Source organism: Bos grunniens, chromosome 2, assembly GCF_055505025.1.
Source record: "Bos grunniens cultivar Pamir isolate PY7600 chromosome 2, Bosgru_T2T1.0, whole genome shotgun sequence".
Classification (NCBI taxonomy): Eukaryota; Metazoa; Chordata; class Mammalia; order Artiodactyla; family Bovidae; genus Bos; species Bos grunniens.
In genome coordinates, this window is record NC_141166.1 from 77,189,434 (window position 1) to 77,215,007 (window position 25,574).

Consider the following 25,574-nt stretch of genomic DNA (forward strand, 5'->3'; position numbering starts at 1 on the left):
CAAATATTGGGAAGGAAAGAATTAGGACACTTTGATTTCAGTGGTGATACTGATTTGTGAAAAGATTGTAGAAAATCTTTGTATGAAAATGGAAAATGCATTTTTAATTTTATTGAAGTATAGTTGATTTAGAATGCTTCATTGATTTCTTCTGTACAGCGGAGTGACTCAGTTATGCATACATGTGTCTTTTCTATATTCTTTTCCATTATGGTTTACCACAGGATATTGAATATAGCTTCCTGTGCTATGCAGTAGGACCTTGTTGTTTATGCATCCTATATATAACAGTTTGCCTTTCCTAATCTCAAACTCGCCTTCTTTCCCTCCCCTCCCCACCGTGACAACCACAGGTCTCTTCTCTATATCTGAGTCTGTTTATCTTTCATAGATATGTTGATTAGTATTGTATTTTAGATCCCACATATAAGGGATATCATATGATATTTGTCTTTCTGACTTACTTCATTTGGTATGATAATCTCTAGGTCCATCTTTGTTGATGCAAGTGGCATTCTTTCACTCTTTTTGATGGCTGAGTAATATTCCATTGTATATATGTACCACATTTTCTTTGTCCATTCATCTGTCTGTGTACATTTATGTTCTTTCCATGCCTTGGCTACTGTAAATAGTGTTGCTGTGAACATAGGGATGCATGCATCTTTTTGAATTATAGTTTTTTTCCTGGGTCTATGCTCAGGAGTAAGACTGCTAGATCATATGGCAACTGTAGGTTTGGTTTTTTTGAGAAACCTCCATCCTTGTTTCCATAGTGGCTGCACCAACTTACATTCCCACAGTGTAAGATGGTTGTGTTTTCTCCACACCCTCTCCAGCGCTCGTTACTTGTAGAGTTTTTAGTAATGGCCGTTCTGACTGGTGTGAAGGTGGTACCTCATTGCAGTTTGATTCACATTTCTGTAATAATTATTGACATTGAGCATCTTTTCATATGCTTATTAGTCACCTGTATGTCTTCTCTGGAGAAATATCTATTCTGCCATTTTTTGATTGGGTTGTTTGTTTCTTTGTTTTTGAATTATATGAGCTGCTTGTATATTTTGGAAATTAAGCCCTTGTCAGTCACATAATTTGCAAATATTTTCTACCATTTCATGGGTTGTCTTTTCATTTTGTTTATGGTATCCTTCGCTACTCAAAAACTTTTAGGTTTCATTAGGTCCCAATTTTTGGTTTTGTTTCTATTGCCTTGGGAAACTGAACTAAAAAACTTTGGTGCAATTTATGTCAAATAATGTTTTGCCTGGAAAATACTTTAAAATCAGTTAATATCCTATATTTTCAGTTTTTGACTATTGATTCCTTATTAATTATTGCTTAGTTGTATCCAACTCTTTGCAACCCATGGACTTTAGCTTGCCAGACTCCTCTGCTCATTGGGATTTTCCAGGTGAGAATACTGGAGTGGCTTGCCAGTTCCTCCTCCAGGAGATCTTCCTAACCCAGGGATTGAACCCATATCTCCTGTGTTTTCCTTTATTGCTGGTGATTTCTTTACCTGCTGAGTCATAGGAAATCCCTTTGTTCTTTGGGGATAGGTTCATACAATGTTAAGTTAAAGAGGCACCAATAAAGGGTAACTTGTAGGAATGGAATGTCCTACTAAGTCATATATTTTGTGTGTAACTTGAATATAATAAAAATTAACATTCCATGAACACTTATTTTGTGCAAGGCACGAGTAAGAATGCTTCCTTTTAGCCTTTGCGATAATCCTACTTAAGTGCATACTGTTATCAGTCCCATTGTATAGCTGAAGGAACTGATTCTCAGCAAGGCTCTTAAAGTAGCTTGCATAAGGTTTCACATTTCAGAAGTTATGGAGCAGTTCATGAGTCATCTGATGGAGCCAGTGCCTTTGATCTCACATTCTCAGCTCACTTATCTTAGAAGAATTAAGGTGGATTTAGACTCAACACTTGTTTCTTTAAGATACAACAGTTGTTTTAAGAACAAAGCTAGTTACTTGAGCTATCTGTATAATTATTCCATGACTGAGGACATAAATTCACATTTTAGAAAGTGTGGCCACATATATTCTTTATTAATCAACTTGCAGAAGAATTACCAACCTGAAAAAGTTTAATTGTAGAGGTTAATATCTTCCTCTGAAGTTTGCAATAAGGAGTTCATGATCTGAGCCACAGTCGGTTCCTGGTCTTGTTTTGCTGACTGTATAGAGCTTCTCTATCTACATCTGCAAAGAATATAACCAATCTGATTTCAGTATTGACCATCCGGTGATGTCCCTGTGTAGAGTTGTTTCTTGTGTCCTTGGAAGAGGATGTTTGCTATGACCGGTGCATTCTCTTGGCAAATCTCCATTGACCTTTATCCTATTTCATCTTGTACTCCAAAGTCAAACTTGTCTGTTACTCCAGGTATCTCTTGACTTCCTACTTTTGCATTCCAATCCCCTATGATGAAAAGGACATCATTTTTTTGGTGTTATTTCTAGAAGGTCTTGTAGGTCTTCATAGAATCGTTCAACTTCAGCTTCATGCCCAAAATTCTCCAAGCTAGGCTTCAACAGTACCTGAACTGAGAACTTTCAGATGTTCAATCTGGATTTAGAAAAGGCAGAGGAACTAGAGATCAAATTTCCAATGTCTGTTGGACTATGGAAAAAAACAAGAGAATTCCAGAAAAACACCTAGTTCTGTTTCATTGACTACACTCAAGTCTTTGACTGTGTGGGTCACAACAAACTGGAAAATTCTTAGAGATGGGAATACCTGACCACCTGATCTGCCTCCTGAGAAACCTGTATGCAGATCAATAAGCAAGAGTTAGAACTGGACATGGAATAACAGACTTGTTCAAAATTGGAAAAGGAGTATGTAAAGGCTGTATATTGTCACCTTCCCTTATTTAACTTATCTGCAAAGTACATTATGCAAAATGCTGGGCTGGGTAAAGCACAAGTCAGAATCAGGATTGCTGATAGAATTATCAGTAACCTCAGATATGCAGATGACACCACCCTTATGGCGGAAAGTGAAGAGGAACTAAAGAGCCTTTTGAAGAATGTAAAAGAGAGATAAAAGCTGATTTAAAACTCAACATTCAAAAAACTAAGATCATGATATCCAGTCTCATCACTAAATGGCAAATAGATGGGGAAACAGTGGAAATGGTGACAGACTTTATTTTCTTGTGCTCCAAAATCACTGCAGATGGTGACTGCAGCCATGAAATTAAAAGACATTTGCTCCTTGAAAGAAAAGTATGACAAACCTAGACAGCATATTAAAAAGCAGAGACATTACTTCAGTGACAAAGGTCTGTCTACTCAAAGCAATGTTTTTTCCAGTAGTCATGTATGGATGTGACAGTTGGACCCATAAAGAAGGCTGACTGCCAAAGAACTGATCCTTCTGAACTGTGGTGCAGTAGAAGACTCTTAAGAGTCCCTTAGACTGAAAGGAGATCAATCATGTCAATCCTAAAGGAAATAACTTTGAATATTCTTTGGAAGGATTGATGCTGAAGCTGAAACTCCAATACTTTGGTCACCTAATGTGAAGAGCCAATTCATTAGAAAAGACCTTGATGCTGGGAAATATTGAAGGCAGGAGGAGAAGGGGACAACAGAGGACAAGATGGTTGGACAGCATCACTGACTCAATGGACATGAGTTTGAGCAAGCTCCTAGAGATGGTGAAGGACAGGGAAGCCTGGCAGGCTGCAATCCATGGGATCTCAAAGAGCAGGATGTGACTGAATGACTGAACAACAACAATAACTATCTCCCTCTCTTTTTTTTTTTCTTCTAGTTTGCTCACAGAAAACTCCATTAAGCTATGATAACTTGGCCATGAAAACATTGCCCCTTTAAGTCAGTGTATCTTGCCACTGACTGAGCTGAAATGCTTGTCTCAGGAGCATGTTATGATGGCCTGGCATTCTGCGTTTCCTTCTTCAAGTTTCCTGGAGGCAATTTTCTTTAAGGTTTGCTTCTCTAAACATAAGCACTCTATTTTTGGAGTGTTTAGAAACTGGAGCTGGAGAAGAGAGTTTAACTTCCCTTCATGTGTCTAGAAGATGACACAGACATTTACTCGCCTGTCAGCATGAAGTGAGGGAGTTGTTTCTTCAAGTGTTTATATTCCTTCTAAGTTACGTATTAATAATAATAATATATCTGACAACAACAATACTGTCATTGAGCCCACCGTATGTAACTGACCCTGCACTTTTCTATGATGTCAGAACACTTACCCACGGTCACTCAGGTCTCTCCAACCACAATGGCCTCATTCTTTCTCAGATGCACACTGCTCTCCAGTGTAAATAAAGACATTAAAATGGAAAAGAAAGGTAATCAGGGATCGTGCCTGATTATTGTCCCTATCTTCAAATATGTTGCATCATTTTAATAAATTGCATCATCTTAGCATAATGTGCCAACATCATGGGTACTTTAAGTGGTGCTCAATGGTGATCATCATCATGATTATACAAAGTTAGTGAGCTGAATCTGTGTGCCTGAAGTTTAACGAGCACTTCAATGAACATTTTCTGAGCAAAACGGAAACAATTATTGTAAATTGTTCTGTGTACTGTGTGCTGATTCTAAATATTGGCCATTATTTGCCAAGTTCTCCTTTGACAGTCTGCAGTGTGACATATGTTAATGAAACCAATTCACTGTGTTATTTTTTTTCTTATTCTTTTTTTTCCCCTAGGTCAGTTCTTTAAAGACAAATACATAAACATACAAACAGAAAATAATTTTTAAGCCAGAATATTTTTGAGACAAATACACATTTATCTTATATATCCACAAAATCTGAAATTTATATTTTGATTTAGTTATAAGAAAGTTATTTAATGTGAAATAAGCTTAATATTTTAAAACATAGTTAAGTAAATCAATTTGGCAGTTAATTAAAGAAACTTAGGAAAACCAGTTAACTAATTAAAACTGTTTCTTGAATCCCTGTATTTGTCTTATATTCTGAGGCCAAACGCATATATCCAGACTATCAGTGCATTGAGGAGTTTCCAATTCTCAGTATCTTTTGTTAATACAGTATCTTTTGTTTAGGTGTAGCAAAGGATTCAGTAACTACTAGCAGTCTGTTTATTAGTTCACACAGTGTTCTCTAATAAGATGGTAGGCACTATATCAAATAAGTTAAAATATACTTTCTAACCTCGGGGTCAATGATTTTTACCCAGCTCCTCTGTCCAGTCCTGAAATTGAGTCAGTCTGTCTGGGGTGTTTCCCATGAGTTTCCATGTCTAATAACTTTCCAGGTAATACTGGTTCTGCCATTCTAGGGACATGCTTTAAGTCACAAGGCTCTTAGTCATTGTTATGTCATTGTTATGTCATTATGACATTGTTATGTCATTGCTCTTGGTCATCTTCAAATCCTGTTCTTTGTCAATCTCATTTTAATTACATTTTTTTCATAATCCTACTTATTTATTTTGAGGGGAAATGGCCTTAGAAAATTTACTTCTATGTTTATTGAAATATAATGGACATACAGCACTGAGTAGTTTAAGATATACAGCTTCATGCTTTGACTTTTAATTAATTGCAAATTAATATGTAATTTGACATAATGATGCACATTATGAATTGATTATCACAAAAAAATTAGTGAACTTCCATCACCTCATATAGATTCAAGATTAAATAAATAGAAAAAAGTTTCATCTTCTGATGAGAACTCTTAGGATTTACTCTCTTCAGATCAGATCAGTCGCTCAGTCGTGTCCGACTCTTTGTGACCCCATGAATCGCAGCACGCCAGGCCTCCCTGTCCATCACCAACTCCCAGAGTTCACCCAGACTCACATCCATCGAGTCAGTGATGCCATCCAGCCATCTCATCCTCTGTCATCCCCTTCTCCTCCTGCCCCAATCCCTCCCAGCATCAGGGTCTTTTCCAATGAATTACTCTCTTAGCAACATTCATATATAACACACAGCAGTGTTAATTACACGTATCATGTTGTACATCGTGCCCCTAGTACTTATTTCTCTTTTAACTGGAAGTTTGTACCTTTTGCTTGCCTTCCACCAGTTCTTCCTCTCCGCACCCCTGCTTCTGGTAATCACAAATCTAATCTCTTTTGCTATGAGTTTGTTTTTGAAATATAATTGACCTACAACACTTTGTTAGTTCCTGTCACACAGCATGGTTTGTTAAGAACTGAATTGTGTGCCAAGTATAACAAAGAGGACATAAGATGGAGGCATTAAAATTTGTAATGGGGCCATTTTAACTGTCCTGGGAAAAATTGGGGATCAAAAATGGATCAAGCAAAAATAAACACAATTCAAGACAGAATTTTAAGAAAATGGAAAACTGTGTGTTTAATTTATTTTCATTTCTCATTTTTTCTTGTTCCGGTAAGACACACACATACACACACACACACTAATCAATATATATATGTAATTTATTTTTTGATTCCATTGTGCTCACTTCTGTAGAATGCTTTAATGTGAAAGAAATCTTGTAGAATTATACATATAAAATTTTTTGAAATCCTGTTTACTCTTTAAAGATATGTGTGTATAAAAACACATGCATATATATGCATCTATGTATATATACATATTTATATTTTATATATATAATAATTTGTTGTTTGTGGCACAATATTCCTCTCTTATCTACCTAATATTTTTTCTAGTTTTTATCCTTAGCCTTCATACTTCAAAATTATGCTGATGAATATTCATAAAATCTCCAGGAGAGGTTTACAAATTTCTAAATTCAGAAACTGCTCCATCCCTGACACATCTGAAGGACTACATGGTTCTGTTTATTTACAATGCCAACCCTTACAGGAAATTTCCAATGTGTAATAATGATTTTCTATTTATGAGTGTCCCTGGAGGCTTGACAAAGACATTTCTTAAACAATTATATAGATAAGAAAAAAACAAGGAGGGTCTTGGAGATTAATTTCCAAACTGCTATAAGCTTTACAGAAGCAAGCCTTCAGAAACTCTCCCCAGAACGACAACTCAAGTTTTAGCAAACCCATTTGAACTTTAATTGATTCACTCCCAGCTGAATGCTTCAAAGGCAGGCTAATACCATCGCTGGGCATCCTCTCACACTGTGAGAATTGGACTCATTAAACCGTGGTCTGAATGCAACCTCATGATCACACAGTGACTCAAATCTTGGCATTATCACCAGAACAACCTGTGGAGAAAAAGCACAAAGGGAAATTTTGCAAAGAAACTATGGAGGGCTTCAGTTCAGTTCAGTTCAGTTCAGTCGTTCAGTCATGTCCGATTCTTTGCGACCCCATGAATCCCAGCACGCCAGGCCTCCCTGTCCATCACCATCTCCCGGAGTTCACTCAAACTTACATCCATCGAGTCGGTGACGCCATCCAGCCATCTCATCCTCTGTCGTCCCCTTCTCCTCCTGCCCCCAATCCCTCCCAGCATCAGAGTCTTTTCCAATGAGTCAACTCTTCACATGAGGTGGCCAAAGTACTGGAGTTTCAGCTTCAGCATCATTCCTTCCAAAGAAATCCCAGGGCTGATCTCCTTCAGAATGGACTGGTTGGATCTCCTTGCAGTCCAAGGGACTCTCAAGAGTCTTCTCCAACACCACAGTTCAAAAGCATCAATTCTTTGGTGCTCAGCTTTCTTCACAGTCCAACATCCATACATGACCACTGGAAAAACCATAGCCTTGACTAGATGGAACTTTGTTGGCAAAGTAATGTCTCTGCTTTTCAATATGCTATCTAGGTTGGTCATAACTTTTCTTCCAAGGAGTAAGTGTCTTTTAATTTCATGGCTGCAGTCACCATCTGCAGTGATTTTGGAACCCAAAAAAATAAAGTCTGACACTATTTCCACTGTTTCCCCATCTATTTCTCATGAAGTGATGGGACCAGATGCCATGATCTTCGTTTTCTGAATGTTGAGCTTTAAGCCAACTTTTTCATTCTCCTCTTTCACTTTCATCAAGAGGCTCTTTAGTTCCTCTTCACTTTCTGCCATAAGGGTGGTGTCATCTGCATATCTGAGGTTATTGATATTTCTCCCGTCAATCTTGATTCCAGCTTGTGCTTCTTCCAGCCCAGCGTTTCTCATGATGTACTCTGCATATAAGTTAAATAAGCAGGGTGACAATATACAGCCTTGACGTACTCCTTTTCCTATTTGGAACCAGTCTGTTGTTTCATGTCCAGTTCTAAACTGTTGCTTCCTGACTTGCATATAGGTTTCTCAAGAGGCAGGTCAGGTGGTCTGATATTCCCATCTCTTGAGGGCTTAAGTGTTATCAAGTCTAGATTCTATCATAGTCTCAGTGTACTTCCAAAATACATCTTTTTCCTATACTTTACTTTTCTCTCCGTTCTTTATATATGTGCCATACACTAGTGAAATCAGTGCAGATATATGTAGGCACATAAAGACCACCATTAACCCTGCAAGTGAAGACAGAAGACACTGCTTTAAAAGAGAAAGAGAAATGCATGCTGGTTTTCTGACAAGTGCTCCAAAATTAAGGTTTGAGGTTAAGAAAAATACCTTCCCCTCCCCCCGCCCCCCTTGGTGCTCATGTGTTATTTTTGGTAAGGGCTGTCAACAGCTACATTCAGTTACTGATGACTCAGCATGTTTAGCACCTTAGCATTGCCTCTGAAAGTTATGTTTCCAGGGAAGCAATTTACCCCAATATTTATGACTAGTCTTCATCTCCAAATGCTTCATCAGCCTCTCCTCACAGTCTGCAACATGCACATGACAACCTGTATTTGTCTCTGGAGGACGTGTCTAATGGTCACAACCCTCAAGCTATCTCGTGCTTTTCTTTGGCTCAGAACTAAAAGCCAGAGGAGAAAGACGATAGTTTTCTGTGTTCTGATTGCAAATTCTGGTTGCCTCTGTTACACTGATATTGGCTCTTGTCAGAAGCCAATAACTCATTACTCAGGGACTTGCGGAGTATTTTACCCCTGTGAGCAGTGAGCTTTCATAAAACTCAGAACTATTCTTATTTCCTCAATCAAATTAGGTCCTACAAAAATAGGTGTCTCATTTCATGCAGGTTAGCAGCAAATGACAGTCCTATAAAAGCAGCCTTTGAGCTGCTTCAGTTTTTAAAGTTTAATATGTTTGTTATCACTTTTTATACAGTACAATTTCTTTGACTATCACTATTACCTATTTAAAGTACAAAATAAGGTTTCCATTGCTCTCAATCTCTTCTCTCTCTGACTCTCTCTCTCCCTTTCTTTCTACCTATCTTTATCTATCTCTATAATTTATAAAATTATATAATAAGCCCCCTAAATTAATCACTCAACTTCAATATTGATCACTCAATTTCAATATTGATCGCTCAGCTTCAATAATTATGTACATGACAGTTTTACTCATTTCTTCTCTAGTTCTTATCCTTTCTCCTGTAAGTAAGTAACTTTAATGTATATCCCACACTTCATCTCATTTCATCTCTAAATATTTTTATATATCTTCCTGAGAAATATGACTAATTACAACAAAAACAGAAAGCCACAGTATTTTTTATACTTTCTAGGAGGATGGTTTTCAAAAACTTAAAAACATGATTCTCATACGAAGTGTCAAAAATTAATTAACTCGTTAATAATTAAAGCAGCATGATTGTAAGGTTCAGGGATTAGAGAGGACAGAAAACTATTAGCAAGGTTGGAATAGCAATTGTTTTATTTGAAAGAGACTGCATTTATGCTCCCACTGTAAACAACCAAAGAGCAAAATATGTAAAACAGTTTTAAGATATTGGCTCATATGTAGCATGCAACCATGATCCCAAGAGAAGAAAACCAAATGATGTGAGTGTTACAAGCACCGTGGCTTTTTGGGTAAAGGAATTATCTGGATGGTGATGCCGGGGATGTGATGCCTACAAGATCATGGTGAGGAGGCAGAGGTCAAAAGTCAGAGATGTGGAGAAGGCTGAAATTTGAAGAGTAAAATAGTGAAGGTGTGTGTGTGTGTGTTTGCCCCATCGTGAAGTCATACCTGACTCTCTGCAACCCCATGGACTGTAGCCTGCCAGGCTTCTCTGTCCATGGGATTTCCCAGGCAAGAATACTGAGTTGGGTTGCCATTTTCTTCTCCAAATGAAGAGGGTCAGTTCAGTTCAGTCACTCATTCATGTCCGACTCTTTATGACCCCATGGACTGCAGCATACCAGGTTTCCCTGTCCATCACCAACTCCCAGAGCTTGCTCAAACTCCTGTCCATCGAGTCAGTGATGACAGCCAACCATCTCATCCTCTGTTGTCCCTTTCTCCTCCTGCCTTCAGTTTTTCCCAGCATCAGGATCTTCTCCAAATAAACAGTTCTTCACATCAGGTGGTCAAACTATTGGAGCTTCAGCTTCAGCATCAGTCCTTCCAATGAATATTGAGGACAGATTTCCTTTAGGATTCACTGGTTCAATCTCCTTGCAGTCCAAAGGACTCTTAAGAATCTTCTCCAACACCACAGTTGAAAAGCATTGATTCTTCTGTGCTCAGCTTTCTTTTGGTCCAACTCTCACATCCATACATGACTACCGGAAAAACCATAGCTTTGACTAGATGGACCTTTGTTGGCAAAGTAATGTCTCTGCTTTCTAATTGTCTAGCTTTTCTTCCAAGGAACAAGCATCTTTTAATTTCATGGCTGCAGTCACCATATGTAGTGATTTTGGAGATGAAGAAAATAAAATTGGTCAGTCTTTTCCATTGTGTCCCCATCTATTTGCTATGAAGTTATGGGACCGGATGCCATGATCTTCATTTTTTGAATGCTGAGTTTTAAGCCAGCTTTTTCACTCTCCTCTTTCACTTTCCTCAAGAGGCTCTTTAGTTCCTCTTTAGCTAGGCAAATGAAGAAATCTATTGTTGGCCAAAAAGTTTGTTCTGATTTTTCCAAAAGATATTACAGAAAAACTTGAACAAACATTTTTGCCCAATCCCATAGACATCTAGATGGAGGTCTCTTTAAATTCTTGTTTAAATACTGATTTACACATCCATGGAGTAAAACTCCATAAGTCCACATAAGAAATGGCTCCTGGGGAGCTACAAGCTTTACACATTCCACAGATCACCTAAGTCTGAGAGATATTTTAATTCTATCCAACCTGTAAAGAGGTAGCTCTGAGAGCTCTCAAGGATCTAACAAGGGTTATGCCTTAGGAGGAGGGCTGAAGTAGACCTAAAGTCTACTCTAGAATTACCCTAATAAAAGTTACACAAAACTTAGAAGGATCAAGGAGATTCACAAGTAACTTCACTGTGTGGCAAAACAAACTTCAGCATACTTATATGGAAGACAAAAATTTTAATTAAAAACAAAAGTTTAACAGTATGGCATTCAGAGTGTCTAAGGGTGGTTAGTAACTAGTAGAAGGCATGATCTGGGCTTAGGCAGTGCTGATAATATTTTGTTTCTTGAACTCTGGGCTGGTGTCTAATTAAACTATTGGATGTTTTATGTATATCTTGCATTCACCATATTTCCTAACTTTTCTTATTTTGGTTGCTTTCTTTATTGGTTCACATATTTAGGTTTTCCTAATCATATGATCATGCAAACTATATATAATCATATAACCTGCAAATAATTACTTTTATCTAACTTTTTGATATTTACATAACTTTCTCTGGACATATTTTATTAGAAAGAGCTTTCTAAATAATGCTAAAAATCAAATTAAAATTATTTCAGTTCTTTCCTGGTGTTTATCATAATATGATGTTTGAGCCATTTATTTAAAATTAAAGTTTAGTTTCTTTACAGTGTTATATTACTTTCAAATGAATAGCATAGTGATTCAGTATTTTACAGATTATACTCCATTGAAAGTTATTATAAAATAATGGCTATAATCCCCTATGTTATATAATGTATCATTATTACTTACCTATTTTATACATAACAGTTTTTATCTCTTCTACTTACCTGTCCCCACTGGTAATCACTAGTTGGCTTTCTGTATCTATGATTTTATCTCTGTTTTGCTATATTCATTCGCTTCATTTTTTTTAGATTCCACATATAAGTGATATCTTACAGTATTTGTGTTTCACTGTCTTACTTATTTCACTAAGCATAATATTCTCTAGGTTCATCCACATTTCTTTAAATGTCAAAATTTCATTCATCTTAAGGGCTGAATAATAATATTTCATTGTATACATAAAACACATCTTCATCCATTTGTCTATTGATGGACATTGAGGTTGCTTCCATATCTTAGGTATTATAAGTAGTACTAATATCAACACTTGGGTGTGTGCATCTTTTTGAATTACTGTCTTAGGTAGGTTTTGTTTGCTTTTATCTGTTTTTTCTGGATATATGGCCAGGAGTGGAATTGTTGATTCGTATGGTAGTTCTATTGTTAGTTTTGTGAGGAACCTCCATACTGGTTTCCATAGTGACTGGACTAATTTACATTTGCACCAACAGTGTACAAGGGTTTCCTTTTCTCCACATCCTTGCCAATATTTGTTATATGTAGATATTTTAATGATAGCCATGCTGACTGGTGTGAAGTGGTATCTCATTGTGGTTTTGAGTCACATTTCTCTAATAATTAGTGATATTCAGAATCGTTTTATGTGCCTGTTATCCACTTGAAAAAAAAATGTCTATTCAGTTCTTCTGCCCATTTTCTTTATTTGGGTTGTTTGTTTTTTGGTATTATGTTGTACGAATTGTCTGTATAGTTTGGATATTAACCCCCTGTTAGTCATATCTTTGACAAGTCCTTTCTCCCATTCCATAGATTGTCTTTTCATTTTGTCAACAGTTTCCCTGATACGTAAAAATGTTTCAGTCTGTCCCATTTGCTTATTTTCACTTTTATTTATTTTGCTTTCGGAGATAAATTCCCCCCAAAATAGTACTATTGATTTATATTATACGGTCATCTGCCTATGTTCACTTCTATGAGTTTTATGGCTGCAGATCTTACATTTAGGTCTTTAATCCATTTTGAGTTTATTTTTGTATATGTGTGGGGTAATGTTCTAATCTCACTGTTTTTCATTTAGCAATCCAGTTTTCCCAGAACTACTTATTGAAGAGAATGTCTTTAATCTATTGTATATCCTGGCCTCCTTTATTGTAGATTAATTAGCCATAGGTGCTGTGTGCTTAGTCGCTCATTCGTGTCCAACTGTTTACCACCACATGGACTGTAGCCCGCCAGGCTCCTCTGTCCATGGGGATTCCCCAGTCAAGAATACTGGAGTGGGTTGCCATGCCCTCCTCCAGGGGATCTTCCCAACCAAGGGATCAAACCCAGGTCTCGCACATTGCAGGCGGATTCCTTACCGGCTGAGTCACCAGGGAAACCCACATAGGTGTGTCAGTTTATTTCTGGGCTCTCAGTTTTGTTCCATTGATCTGTGTTTTTGTGCCAGCACCATTCTATTTTGATTCCTGTAACTACCGGGAATTATTACCTGGTATTATTACCAGGGAGAATGGGCAGAAGGAAAGTGGGCAGAAGAACTGAATAGACTTTTTTTTTTCAAGTGGATAACAGGCACATGAAAAGATTCTGAATATCACTAATTATTAGAGAAATGTGAATCAAAAGCACAATGAGATACCACTTCACACCAGTCAGCATGGCTATCATTAAAATATCTACATATAACAGTTATTACCTAGCTGTTATTTAAACTATTACCAGCTATTATTTAGACATTCCTAAGATGTCTTTTTGTGGTACAGTCTAAAATCAGGAAGTGTAATACCTACACCTTTGTTCTTCTTTCTAAAGGTCACTTTGGCAATTAGAGATCTTTTGTGATTCCATATGAATTTTAAGATTATTTGTTCCAGTTTTGTAAAAAGTATCATGGGTATTTTGATTGGTATTGCATCAAATATGTAGATTGCTTTGGGCAGTATGGCCACTTTAACATATGGCAACCCACTCCAGTACTCTTGCCTGGAAAATCCCATGGACGGAGGAGTGTGGTAGGCTACAGTCCATGGGGTTGCAAAGAGTCAAACATGACTGAGCGACTTCACTTCCAATCCGAGAGCACTAGAATATCTTTCCATTTCTTTATGTCATCTTCAATTTCCTTTATAAATGTTTTATAGTTTTCAGACTACAAGACTTTCATCTATTGGTTAAGTTTATGCATAGGTATTTTATTCTTTTTGATATGATTTTAAACAGGATTGCTTTTTTACTTTCTCATTCCTATAGTTCAGTATTAGTGTATATTTGGCAAAACTAATACAATTATGTAAAGTTTAAAAATAAAATAAAATTAAAAAAAATAAAAGAAACAGATTTCTGTATATTAATAGGGTATCCTGAAACTTTGCTGAATTTATTCATTCTAATAATTCTCAGGTGGAGACTGTAATGTTTTATGTACAAAGTATCATGTCATCTTCTAGTAGTGACAGTTTTACTTCTTTCCAATTTGAATGCCTTTTATTTATTTATTATTTTTATATTATGCCATGTTAAGAGTGGGCATCTTTGTCTTGTTCCTGAATTTAGAGGAAAGACTTTCAGCTTTTCACTGTCAAGTATGATGTTAGCTAAGTGTTTGTCATAAATTGCCTTTATTATATAGAGAAAAATTCCCTCAATACACACTTGGATGAGAGTTTTTATCATGTATAATGTTGAATTTTGTCAAATTCTTTTTCTGCATCTATTGAGGTGATCTTGCAATATTCATCTTTCCTTCTGTTCATGTGGTACATCACAGTAATTGATTTGTGAAGTGTCAATCCATCCTTATAACTGATATAAATCCTACTTGATCATGGCGTATGATCCTTTTTATATGTTGTTGGATTTGTTTTGCTAATATTTTGTTGAGGGTATTTTCATCTATATCCATGATAGCTATTGGCTGGTAATTTTCTTTTTTGTATTGTCTTTCTCTGGTTTCGGTATCAGGGTAATGATGGCCTTGTAGAATGAATTTGGGAGCTGAGCTATTTCAGCTATTCTCTTGTATTGTTGGAAAGGGGTGTTTACTTTGACCAATGTGTTCTATTGACAAAACTCTGTTAGCTTTTGCCCAGCTTCATTTGGTACTCCATGACCAACCTTGCCTTTTACTCCAGCGATCTCTTGACTTCTTACTTTTGCATTCCAATCGTGTATGGTGAAAAAGATGTGTTTTTTTGTGTCAGACCTCAAAGATCTTATAAGACTTCATAGAACCAGCCAGCTTCAGTTTCTTTGACACCAGAGGTTGGGGCATCAGTTCAGTTCAATTCAGCCACTCAGTCATGTCTGACTCTTTGCAGCCTTGTGGACTATAGCGTGTCAGGCTTCCCTGTCCATCACCAACTCCAAGAGCTAGCTCAAACTCATGTCTATCGAGTCAGTGATGTCATCAAACTATCTCATCCTCTGTTTTCCCCTTCTCTTTCTGCCTTCAGTCTTTCCCTGAATCAGGGTCTTTTCAAATGAGTCAGTTCTTTGCATCAGGTGGCCAGAGTATTATAGCTTCAGCTTCAGCATCAGTCCTTCCAATGAATATTCAGAACTGATTTCCTTTAGGATTGATTGGTTTGATCTCCTCGCAGTTCAAAGGACTCTCAAGAGTCTTCTCCAACACCACAGTTCAAAAGCATCAATTCTTCGGCACTCAGCTTTTTTTACAGTCCAACTCTCACACCCATACATGACTGCTGGAAAAACCATAGCTTTGACTAGATGGACCTTTGTCAGCAAAGTACTGTCTCTGCTTTCTAATGTGCTGGTTAGGTTGGTCGTAGCTTTTCTTCCAAGGAGCAAGCATCTTTTAATTTCATGGCTGCAGTCACCATCTACGGTGATTTTGGAGCCCAAGAAAATAAAGCCTGTCAGTGTTTCCATTTTTCCCCATCTTTTTGCCATGAAGTGATGAGACCAGATGCCATGATCTTTGTTTTTTGAATGCTGAGTTTTAAGCCAGTATTTTTCACTCTCCTCTTTCACTTTCATCAAGAGGCTCTTCAGTTCCTCTTCGCTTTCTGCCACAAGGGTGGTGTCATCTGCATGCCTGAGGTTATTGCTATTTCTCCTGGCAATCTTAATTCCATCATAGACTTGGATTACTCTAATGTTGAATGGGTTGCCTTGGAAATGAATGAAGATCGTTCTGTTATTTTTGAGATTGCATCCAGCTAATGCATTTTAGGCTCTTTTGTTGACTCTGAGTTACTCCGTTTCTTCTAAGGGATTTTTGTCCACAGTAGTAAGTACAATGTTCATCTTAATTAAATTGGCACATCTGAATTACATTTGTCCATGCCTGTCTATTTTAGTTCACTTATTACTAAGATGTCTGTGTCCACTCTTGCCATCTCCTGCTTGACCATGTCCAATTTACCATGATTCATGGACCTAACATTCCAGGTTCCTATGCGATACTGTTCTTTACAGCGTCAGACTTGATTTTCACCATCAGACACTGAGCGTCTTTTCCACTTTGGCGCAGCCATTTCATTGCTTCTGGAGCTATTAGTAATTGCCCTCTGTTCTTCCCCAGTAGCATACTGGACATCTTTTTCCCTGGGGGCCTTATCATCTGCTATCACATCCTTTTGCCTTTTCATACCTTTTGCAGGGTTCTTGCGGCAAGGATACTGGAGCTGTTTGCCATTCCTTCTTCCAGTGGACCGCTTTTTGTCAGAACTCTCCACTGTGATCTATCCATCTTGGCTGGGCCTGCATGGCATGGCTCACAGCTTCCTCGAGTTAAACAACCCCCACTGCCACGACAAGGTTGTGATACATGAAGGTGCCATTTCTTCCTAATGGCACCTTGTCTAATTTGTTGACATATAGCTATAGTTTTATCTTATGATTTTTTTTTATATTTCTGTGGTATCACTCGTCATTCCTCATCTTTCACTTCTTATTTTCTTTATTTGTTTTCCTCTTTTCTTCTTGGTGAGCTTGTGGAATAGTTTTATCAATTTTGTTTTTCTTTTTTTAAAAAAAACCACCTCTTGGTTTCACTGGTCTTTTTTTTTTTCTTGTCATGATTTTCTTTCTTCTCAGATCTTTTTTATTTTCTTCCTTCTGCTGACTTTGCATTTTGTTTGTTGTGCTTTTTCTAGTTCTTTTAGGTAGCAGTTATTTGAGGTTTTTCTTGTTCCTTGAGGAAGGACTTCACTGTTAGAAACTTCCCTCTGAGATCTGCTATAGTGCATCCCATAGATTTTTGAGTCTTTTGTTTGCATCTTCATTGACTCATTGGTTTTTCAGTAGCATGTTGTTGTTCAGCCTCCGTGTGATTGTTATTTTCGCATTGTTTGTTATTTATCTTTCTATAATTGATACCTAGTTTCATAACACTGTTGTTGGAAAAAATGCTTGATATAATTTGTTTGTGATTTAGCATGTGATCTATAGAACATCCCATGTGTACTTGAAAAGAATATGTTTTCTGCTGTTTTGGAATGTAATGTCTTGTAGATGTCTGTTAAGTTCTACTTGCCTATTGTGTCATGTAAGACCACTGTTGCCTTATTGATTTTTTTCCCCCTCTGGATGATCTATCCATGTATGTAAATGAGGTATTAACATTCCCTACTACTGTTGTAATATGGTCAGTTTCTGCTCCTATGACTCTCAGTATTTGCTTTATGTATTTAGGTGCTCCTATATTTGGTGCACATATGTTAATGAGTGTAAACCCTCTTCTTGTATTGATTGCTTTATCATTATATAATGCCCTTCTTTACCTTTTGTAATAGCCTTTGTTTTAAAGCTCATTTTATCTGATATGAGTATTGTTACCCCTGCTTTATTTTCTTTTCATTTTTCATGAAATATTTTTAATGCCCTCACTTTTAGTCTATGTGTTTCTTTAGGTCTAAAATGAGTCTCTCGTTTGCAGCATATTGAATGGTCTTGTTTAGCTATCCAGTAAATATTTGTCCAATTCATTGATACTTAATTATTGAGAGCATGTACCTATTTCATTACTCTTTTTCCAGATGCTTTTTTAACTCTTTCTGTTCATGGATCCTTGTTGTTTTTTTCCCCTACAGACTGACAACTTACTTTAGGAATATATTTGTGTTTCTTTTTAATTTTGTTTAACTATTACAGATTTTGATTCATGACTACCATGGGGTTCATATACATTGAGCTATATCAAGTTATAAATCGATAATTGTTTATGTTCAAACATCCTACAAGATTTATATTTTTCACTTCCTTCCCCCACATTTTGTGATTTTATCATATTTTGCATCTTTATGCTTATCACTTTACTGTTTATTATAGCTATATTTGCTTTTACAATTTTTTTATCTTTTAATCTTCATACTTACTTATTTAAGTGGTTGACCCTCAATCAATACTATATATTTGCATTCCCTAGTGGAATTTTCCCTTTCCTGTATGTTCTTTTTTTCTCTGCTTAGAAAGCCCTTTTATCATTTCTTTTAGGATAGCTTATGATCAATGAATTATTTTTGTTTTTACTTACCTGAAATATTCTTTACTTCTCTTTCTTTTTAAATGATAATCTTAGTGGGTAGAGTATCCTAATGTGCAGGATGTCCCATTTCAGCATTTTAAATATATCATGCCACTCCTTTCTGCCTTTAAGGTTTCTGTAGAAAAGTCAGCTGACAACCTTAAGGAGATACCCTTTTATATGCACTGTGATTTTCTTTTGCTGCGTTTAGAATTCTCTTTCTATCTTTAACTTTTGCCATTTTAATTATGATTTTTTTTTATATGGATTGATTTTAGTTCATCTTATTGGGGACCCTCTGTGCTCCCTGTATACTTGGATATTTATTTCCTTCTTCAGTTTTAGGAAGTTTTCAGTTATAATTTCCTCAAATACATTTTTGATCCCCATTTCTCTTTCTTCTCCTTCTGAGACCCCCACAGTGTAAATTTTGGTATGCTTAAAGTATCTCAGCAATCTCAATTATTTCCATTATTTAGTTTTTGTTTGTTTTTACTAATCTGATTGGATGATTTCCAGTATTCTGTCTTCCAGATTACTTATACCTTCTTCTGTATCACTTAGTCTGCTATTAATTTTTTTCTTTTTTTTAATTTCATGTGTTGAATTCTTCATTTTTCATTTTATCTTTTATGTTTTATATTTCCTGTTAACACATTCACTTTGTACATCAGTTCTTTTCCCTAATTCAGTTACCATTTTTTCAAGGCATATATATATGTATGCCTTGAAAAAGGCTGCACAGCTAATCATTGCCCCTAGTTCTTTCTCCCCTGTCCTTTTGTGGAACCACTCACCAGGGCTGGTGGGGCCCATGTGGACTTGTATCAGGGGGTAAGCTGGGGTGGAGCAACTGCCGTCAGAGATCTGGGCTCCTGCAAAGGTGATGCTTGAATAAACACCAACAATGGCTACCACAGCCCTACCCAGGCCCCTCTCTGGGAACAGGTTGCCTTTGCATCCTATGGTCAAGTCTTTTCCTTAGTCAAGGCCACTCCAAATCCAGTGCCACAGCATGTAGTGAGTAGAGCTGGAGTGTTCACTTTGCTTGGGTTGCGACACGTGGCAAGGTAGTACAGAGAAACCCACCATCTACTAGAAGAGACCTCTCTCCACCCTGCTTTAGGGGCTAGCCAGCATAGCACATTCCTCATGAGCTGTGTCCAGGCTTCTTACAGCCCTTGTCTTATTCCCATTCATTCTCCAACCAGCCAAGGAGAACCTGCATATTGTCTCCCCTGCATATTATCTCCTCAGCTAATTTTGAGAATATATATACACACATACCTATATATATATATATATATAGAGAGAGAGAGAGAGAGAGAGAGAGAAAGCTCAGATGGTAAAGAATCTGCCTGCAATACAAGAGACTCAGGTTCGATCCCTGGGTCAGAAAGATCCCTAGAAGAAAGGAATGGCTATTCACTCCATTATTTTTGCCTGGAGCTTTCCATGGGCTGAGGAGCCTGGCATGCTACAGTACATGGGGTCATAGAGTTAGACATGACTGAGTAACTAACTCATGTGTGTGTGTATATATATATACACACACACACACACACACACACATACATATATTTAATATGTTTAAAAATTTCCCTGGGGGAAGAAATTTTTGTATCTTTTACTGTATCTCTTTTCATTGTCATTTCATTTATTGTTTTTTTCTCTTCTTTTATTTTAGTTAGATTTTCCAGAAGTTTGTTCATTTCAGTGATTTTAATTTTTTTTCCAATTCTTATCTTTTTATTTTCTAATTTATTTTTGTTTGTTGTACTTAATCTATTTTCTTTGAGTTGTAAGGTACTTATTTTTCCAAATAAAATAAGACACTTGTTAATGTGTGTTAATACAGCATTTTGTAGTAATGAAAACATTTAAGGATGTTAATACCAAGGACATTTTAGTATTTATTTATAATAGAATTGGGCAGTGTAAGACCAGCTGGAATATTGAGAGTTTGACTCTGTCTATAAATTTGATATGAAGTACTCTCATTGAACAATCACATTCATCTCTCATGCTAGTAGTAAGGTCATGCTTAAAATCTTGCATGCTAGGCTTCACCATTATGTCAACCAAGAACTTCCAGATGTCCAAGCTGGGTTTAGGAAAGGAAAAGGAAGTGGAGATCAAATTGCCAACATTCACTGGATTATAGAGAAAGCAAGGGAATTTCAGAAATACATTTAACTCTTTTCATTGATTACACTAAAGACTTTGACTATGTGGATCATGACAAACAGTAGAAAGCTCTTAGAGAGATGGAAATACCAACCCATCTTACCATCTTTCTCTCCTGAGAAACCTGTACGCGGGTCAAGAAGCAACAGTTAGAACCCTGTATGGAACAACTGATTGGTTCAAGATCAAGAAAGGAGTGTGACAGTACTATCTGCTGTCACCGTGTTTATTTAACCTGTACACTGAACACATCATGAGAAATGCTGGGCTGGATGAGTTACAAGCTAGAATCAAGATAAGCAGGAGAAACATCAACAACCTCAGATATGTGGATGATACCACTCTAATGGCAGAAAGCAGAGGAGCTAAAGAGCCTTTTGATGAGGGTGAAGGAGGAGAGTAAAAGAGCCAGCTTAAGACTAAATATTTAAAAAAAAAAAAAAAAAAAGCAAACTAAGATCAGGGCATCCAGCCCCATTCAGTTCAATTCAGTCACTCAGTCATGTCCGACTCTGCGACCCCATGAATCGCAGCACACCAGGCCTCCCTGTCCATCACCAACTCCCGGAGTCTACTCAAACTCATGTCCATCGAGTTGGTGATGCCATCCAGCCATCTCATCCTCTGTTGTCCCCTCCTCCTCCTGCCCCCAATCCCTCCCAACATCAGGGTCTTTTCCAGTGAGTCAACCCTTCACATGAGGTGGCCAAAGTATTGGAGTTTAAGCTTCAACATCAGTCCTTCCAATGAACATCCAGGACTGATCTCCTTTAGGATGGACTGGTTGGACCTCCTTGCAGCCCCATTACCGCATGTTAAACAGAAGGGGAAAATGGAAGTAGTAACAGGTTATCCTCTTCTTGGGCTCCAAAATCACCGTCTACAGTGATTTTGCAATCAGAAGACGATTGCTTCTTGGCAGGAAAGCAATGACAAACCTAGGCACTGTGTTGAAAAGTAGAGACATTACTCTGCCGACAAAGGTCCATGTAGTCAAGGCTATGGTCTTCCCAGTGGTCACGTATGGTTGTGAGAGCTGGATCATAAAGAAGGCAGAATGTCAAAGAATTGATACCTTTGAACTGTGGTGCTGGAGAAGACTCCTGAAAGTCCCTTGGACAGCAAGGAGATTAAACCAGTAAATCTTAAGGGAGATCAACCCTGAATATTCACTAGAAGGACTGATGCTGAAGCTGAAGTGCCAGTATTTTGGCCATCTGATGCGAACAGACAACACATTGGAAAAGTCCCTGATGCTGGGAGAGGTTGAGGGCAGAAGGAGAAGAGGGCATCAGAGGACGAAATGGTTGGACAGCATTACTGATGCAATGAACATGAATTTGGGCAAACTCTGGGAGATGGTGAGGGACAGGCAGGCCTGGCATGCTGCAGTCTGTGGGGTCGCAAAGAGCTGGACATAACTAGGTGACTGAACAACAACAACTCTCATTTTCAGTGTTATCTAATAAGTCATTAAGATACACATGTTCTTGTGTCTTAAATAATTTTTATGAAATATATATAAGTTTTTAAATTTCAAAGATGTTTTTACTTATTTACTCATTTTTATTTATTTCTATTTGCTCTAAAAAATGTGGTTTTGGAGAACTCATGTATGATCAATATTTGTTAATGTTCCACTATACTTGAAAAATATTAGCTATTGCCTTTCTTAGGATGCAAGAACTTATATGGAAAAATTCAGCTCTACTTATTATAATTTTCAATATTCTTGTGTCCATATTTGTCATTAGCCATTTGAAAAGTTATAGACTTTGGTCTACTAGAGTAAGCTATTATAATTTTATTTCTGTCAGATTCTCCTTGCCTTTATAATTGTGTTTCATTTCTATAGTTTGATACCATAGTATTTAGCACAACAAACTTCATAAATGTTTGCTTCAATAATTTTTAATAGATCTTTTTTCATCAAAACGTTGCCTTTTTATTCTATTTTTGTCTTCCTGTTGCTTTATTTTCTTTTTATTTGTGTTATCTTTGTGCATATTTTTCTATGCTATTCTCTTTTCAAAAAGACTTCTAAAACAAGTATACATTCATTTTTTGGTTTTTCATAGGACTGTTTAAAATTTATTCTAATTTTTACAAACTGACAACTGTTATGTTTTATGTTTTAAAAGAAGTATCCTTGAAATTTCAGTTGTTTCCATTGGCTTCATGGGCTATGCCTTTTTCCATGCACTAGAATAATTTAACATTATTATTTTCTTTCATTTTTATAAACAAAATTGAATATATATATATTCCTTGATTCTAAACTTCTGAAAAACAGTATATTATGAACCCTGTATATCAAACTACTTAGCTTGCTATATTTCTCCCTAAAACCTATCTGAGTCACTGTGTGCTTAGGTGCTCAGTCATGTCCTACCCTTTGCTACCTCATGGATTGGAGCCTACCAGGCTCCTCTGTCCTTGTGATTTGTCAGGCAAAAATACTGGAATGAGTTGCCATTTCCTCCTCCAGGGGATTTTCCTGACCCAGGAATCAAACCAGCATCTCCAGTGTCTCCTGACTTGCAGGCAGATTCTTTACCCACTGAGCCATTGCTGCTGCTAAATCGCTTCAGTCGTGTCCGACTCTGTGTGACCTCATAGACGGAAGCCAACCAGACTCCCCCGTCCCTGGGATTCTCCAGGCAAGAACACGAGTGGGTTGCCATTTCCTTCTCCAATGCGTGAAAGTGAAAAGTGAAAGTGAAGTCACTCAGTCGTGTCCAACTCTTTGCGACCCCATGGACTGCAGCCTGGACCAGGCTCCTCCGCCCATGGGATTTTCCAGAGGAAGCCCCAATTGTCATTATGATCTTATCTGATATTATACATATACTAGATGATTTTGTCAGTTTCCGTGTCTCACATAATCATATATTATTAGTAGATGTCTACGTAGGAATTAGTCTTTTTCTCTTTTTTATTAGACCATTTTTGCTTTTAAGTGCATGTTACTCTTGTTCTAGTTATAAATATCACCTCAAGCAAGTTGAAATGATACCTCATTTTTCTGTTTGCTTCATTTTAACAAAATTTCAAGTGCTTCAGTGTATTCTAAGGCCATTACCATTTTTCCTACATTTTACCTCTCATTTTCACCTATTGCCAGATACTTTTTTGTCCATGTTGCATTGTTCTGTTACCCACTGTTAGATGGTTTAGGTTTTTACATGGGCATTTTCCTCTTCCAATTCTAGGACTTCTTTTTAACTTTCCATGTTATATTAGAGTATAGCCAATTAACAATGCTGTGTGAGTTTCAGGTGGACAGTAAAGGGACTTAGCCATACATATGCATGTATCCATTCTCCCCCAGATTCCCCTTCGCATCCAGGCTGCACATAATGCAGAGCAGTTCCCTGTGCTAGTAGGTTCTTGCTGTCTAGGACATTTTCAGTAATCTTTACAAATTAAAATGCACAAAATTTAAAGCTACAATTTATGCCTTTTTACTTTTTATACATCTGACTAAAAACCAAACACATCAAAATACGGGCTGATTTTAGCACCCTTCAGTCAGTTCAGTTGCTCAGTCTTGTCCAACACTTTGTGACCCCTGTCTAGTCAAGGCTATGGTTTTTCCAGTGGCCATGTAAGGATGTGAGAGTTGGACTGTGAAGAAAGCTGAGCGCTGACAAATTGATGCTTTTGAACTGTGGTGTTAGAGAAGACTCTTTGAGAGTCCCTTGGACTGCAAGAAGATCCAACCAGTCCATTCTAAAGATCAGCCCTGGGTATTCTTTGGAAGGAATGATGCTAAAGCTGAAACTCTAGTACTTTGGCCACCTCATGCGAAGAGTTGACTCATTGGAAAAGACTCTGATGCTGGGAGGGATTGGGGGCAGGAGGAGAAGGGGGCTACAGAGGATGAGATGGCTGGATGGCATCACCAACTCGATGGACGTGAGTTTGAGTTAACTCCGGGATTTGGTGATGGACAGGGAGGCCTGGTGTGCTGCAATTCATGGGGTCTCAAAGAGTCGGACATGACTGAGCGACTGAACTGAACTGAAACTGAATTGAACTGCAGTATGCCAGGGTTCCTTGTCCATCACTAACTCCAAGAGCTTGCTCAAACTTGTGTCCATCAAGTTGGTAATGCCATCCAACCATCTCATTGTCTGGCGTCCCCTTCTCCTCCTGCCTTCAATCTTTCCCAGCATCAGGGACTATTCCAATGAGTCAGTTCTTTGCATCAGGTCACCAAAGTATTAGAGCTTCAGCTTCAGCATCAGTCCTTCTAATGAATATTTAGGACTGATTTCTTTTAGGATTGACTGGTTGGATCTCCTTGCAGTCCAAGGGACTCTCAAGAGTCTTCTCCAACACAATTCAAAAGCATTGATTGTTCAGTGCTCAGCTTTCTTTATGGTCCAACTCTCACATCCATACATGACTACTGGAAAAACCACAGCTTTGACTAGACAGATCTTTACTTTTCAGTATATATGCAGAGTTCCCTGCCCCAACTTAGTCACTCTCTGTATTTCTTTCACACATTTTACTTTTGTCTTCTTGTAGTAATAATGTAATATCTACTCTTTTATATGTGAAATTATTAGCTCAATAGTATGTCTTTTACATTATATAAATGGAATCACACAATATATGCATGTGATTAGCTTATTTTGCTCAATATGTCTTTGATATTTATAAGTGTTGGTGAGAAGGTCAGTAGTTTTTCCTTTTTGTTGCTTAATAGTATTTTATTATAGGCATAATTTATTTTCAATTCTCTTATTAGTAGACATTTGGGTCATTTTCAATTTAGGACTATTATGAATATAGCTTCTTTGAGTATTCTATGAATCATTTGTGGATGTATGCACTCATTTTTCTTGAGTACATATTGAGGAAAGAAATAGCTGGACCATAGAATAGGAGTATATTAAGAGAA

At 37.2% G+C, this 25,574-nt stretch overlaps 1 protein-coding gene across 11 annotated transcripts in view; it reads left to right on the forward strand.

Annotated features, from left to right (window-relative positions):
- Positions 1-25,574, forward strand: part of THSD7B (thrombospondin type 1 domain containing 7B) — a 1,262,144-nt gene that overhangs the window by 1,122,186 nt on the left and 114,384 nt on the right. Inside the window, exon 18 of one of the 11 annotated variants that reach the window (XM_086367977.1) lies at positions 23,151-23,301. The exons of 9 other annotated variants lie outside the window; for them this stretch is intronic. In XM_086367977.1, the coding sequence (XP_086224103.1) occupies positions 23,151-23,243 (93 nt within the window). In that variant the 3' untranslated portion in view covers positions 23,244-23,301. Of the gene's footprint in view, positions 1-16,609; positions 17,834-23,150; positions 23,302-25,574 lie in introns of those variants that run through there. One more of the 11 variants, XM_086367987.1, reaches the window with a different exon arrangement.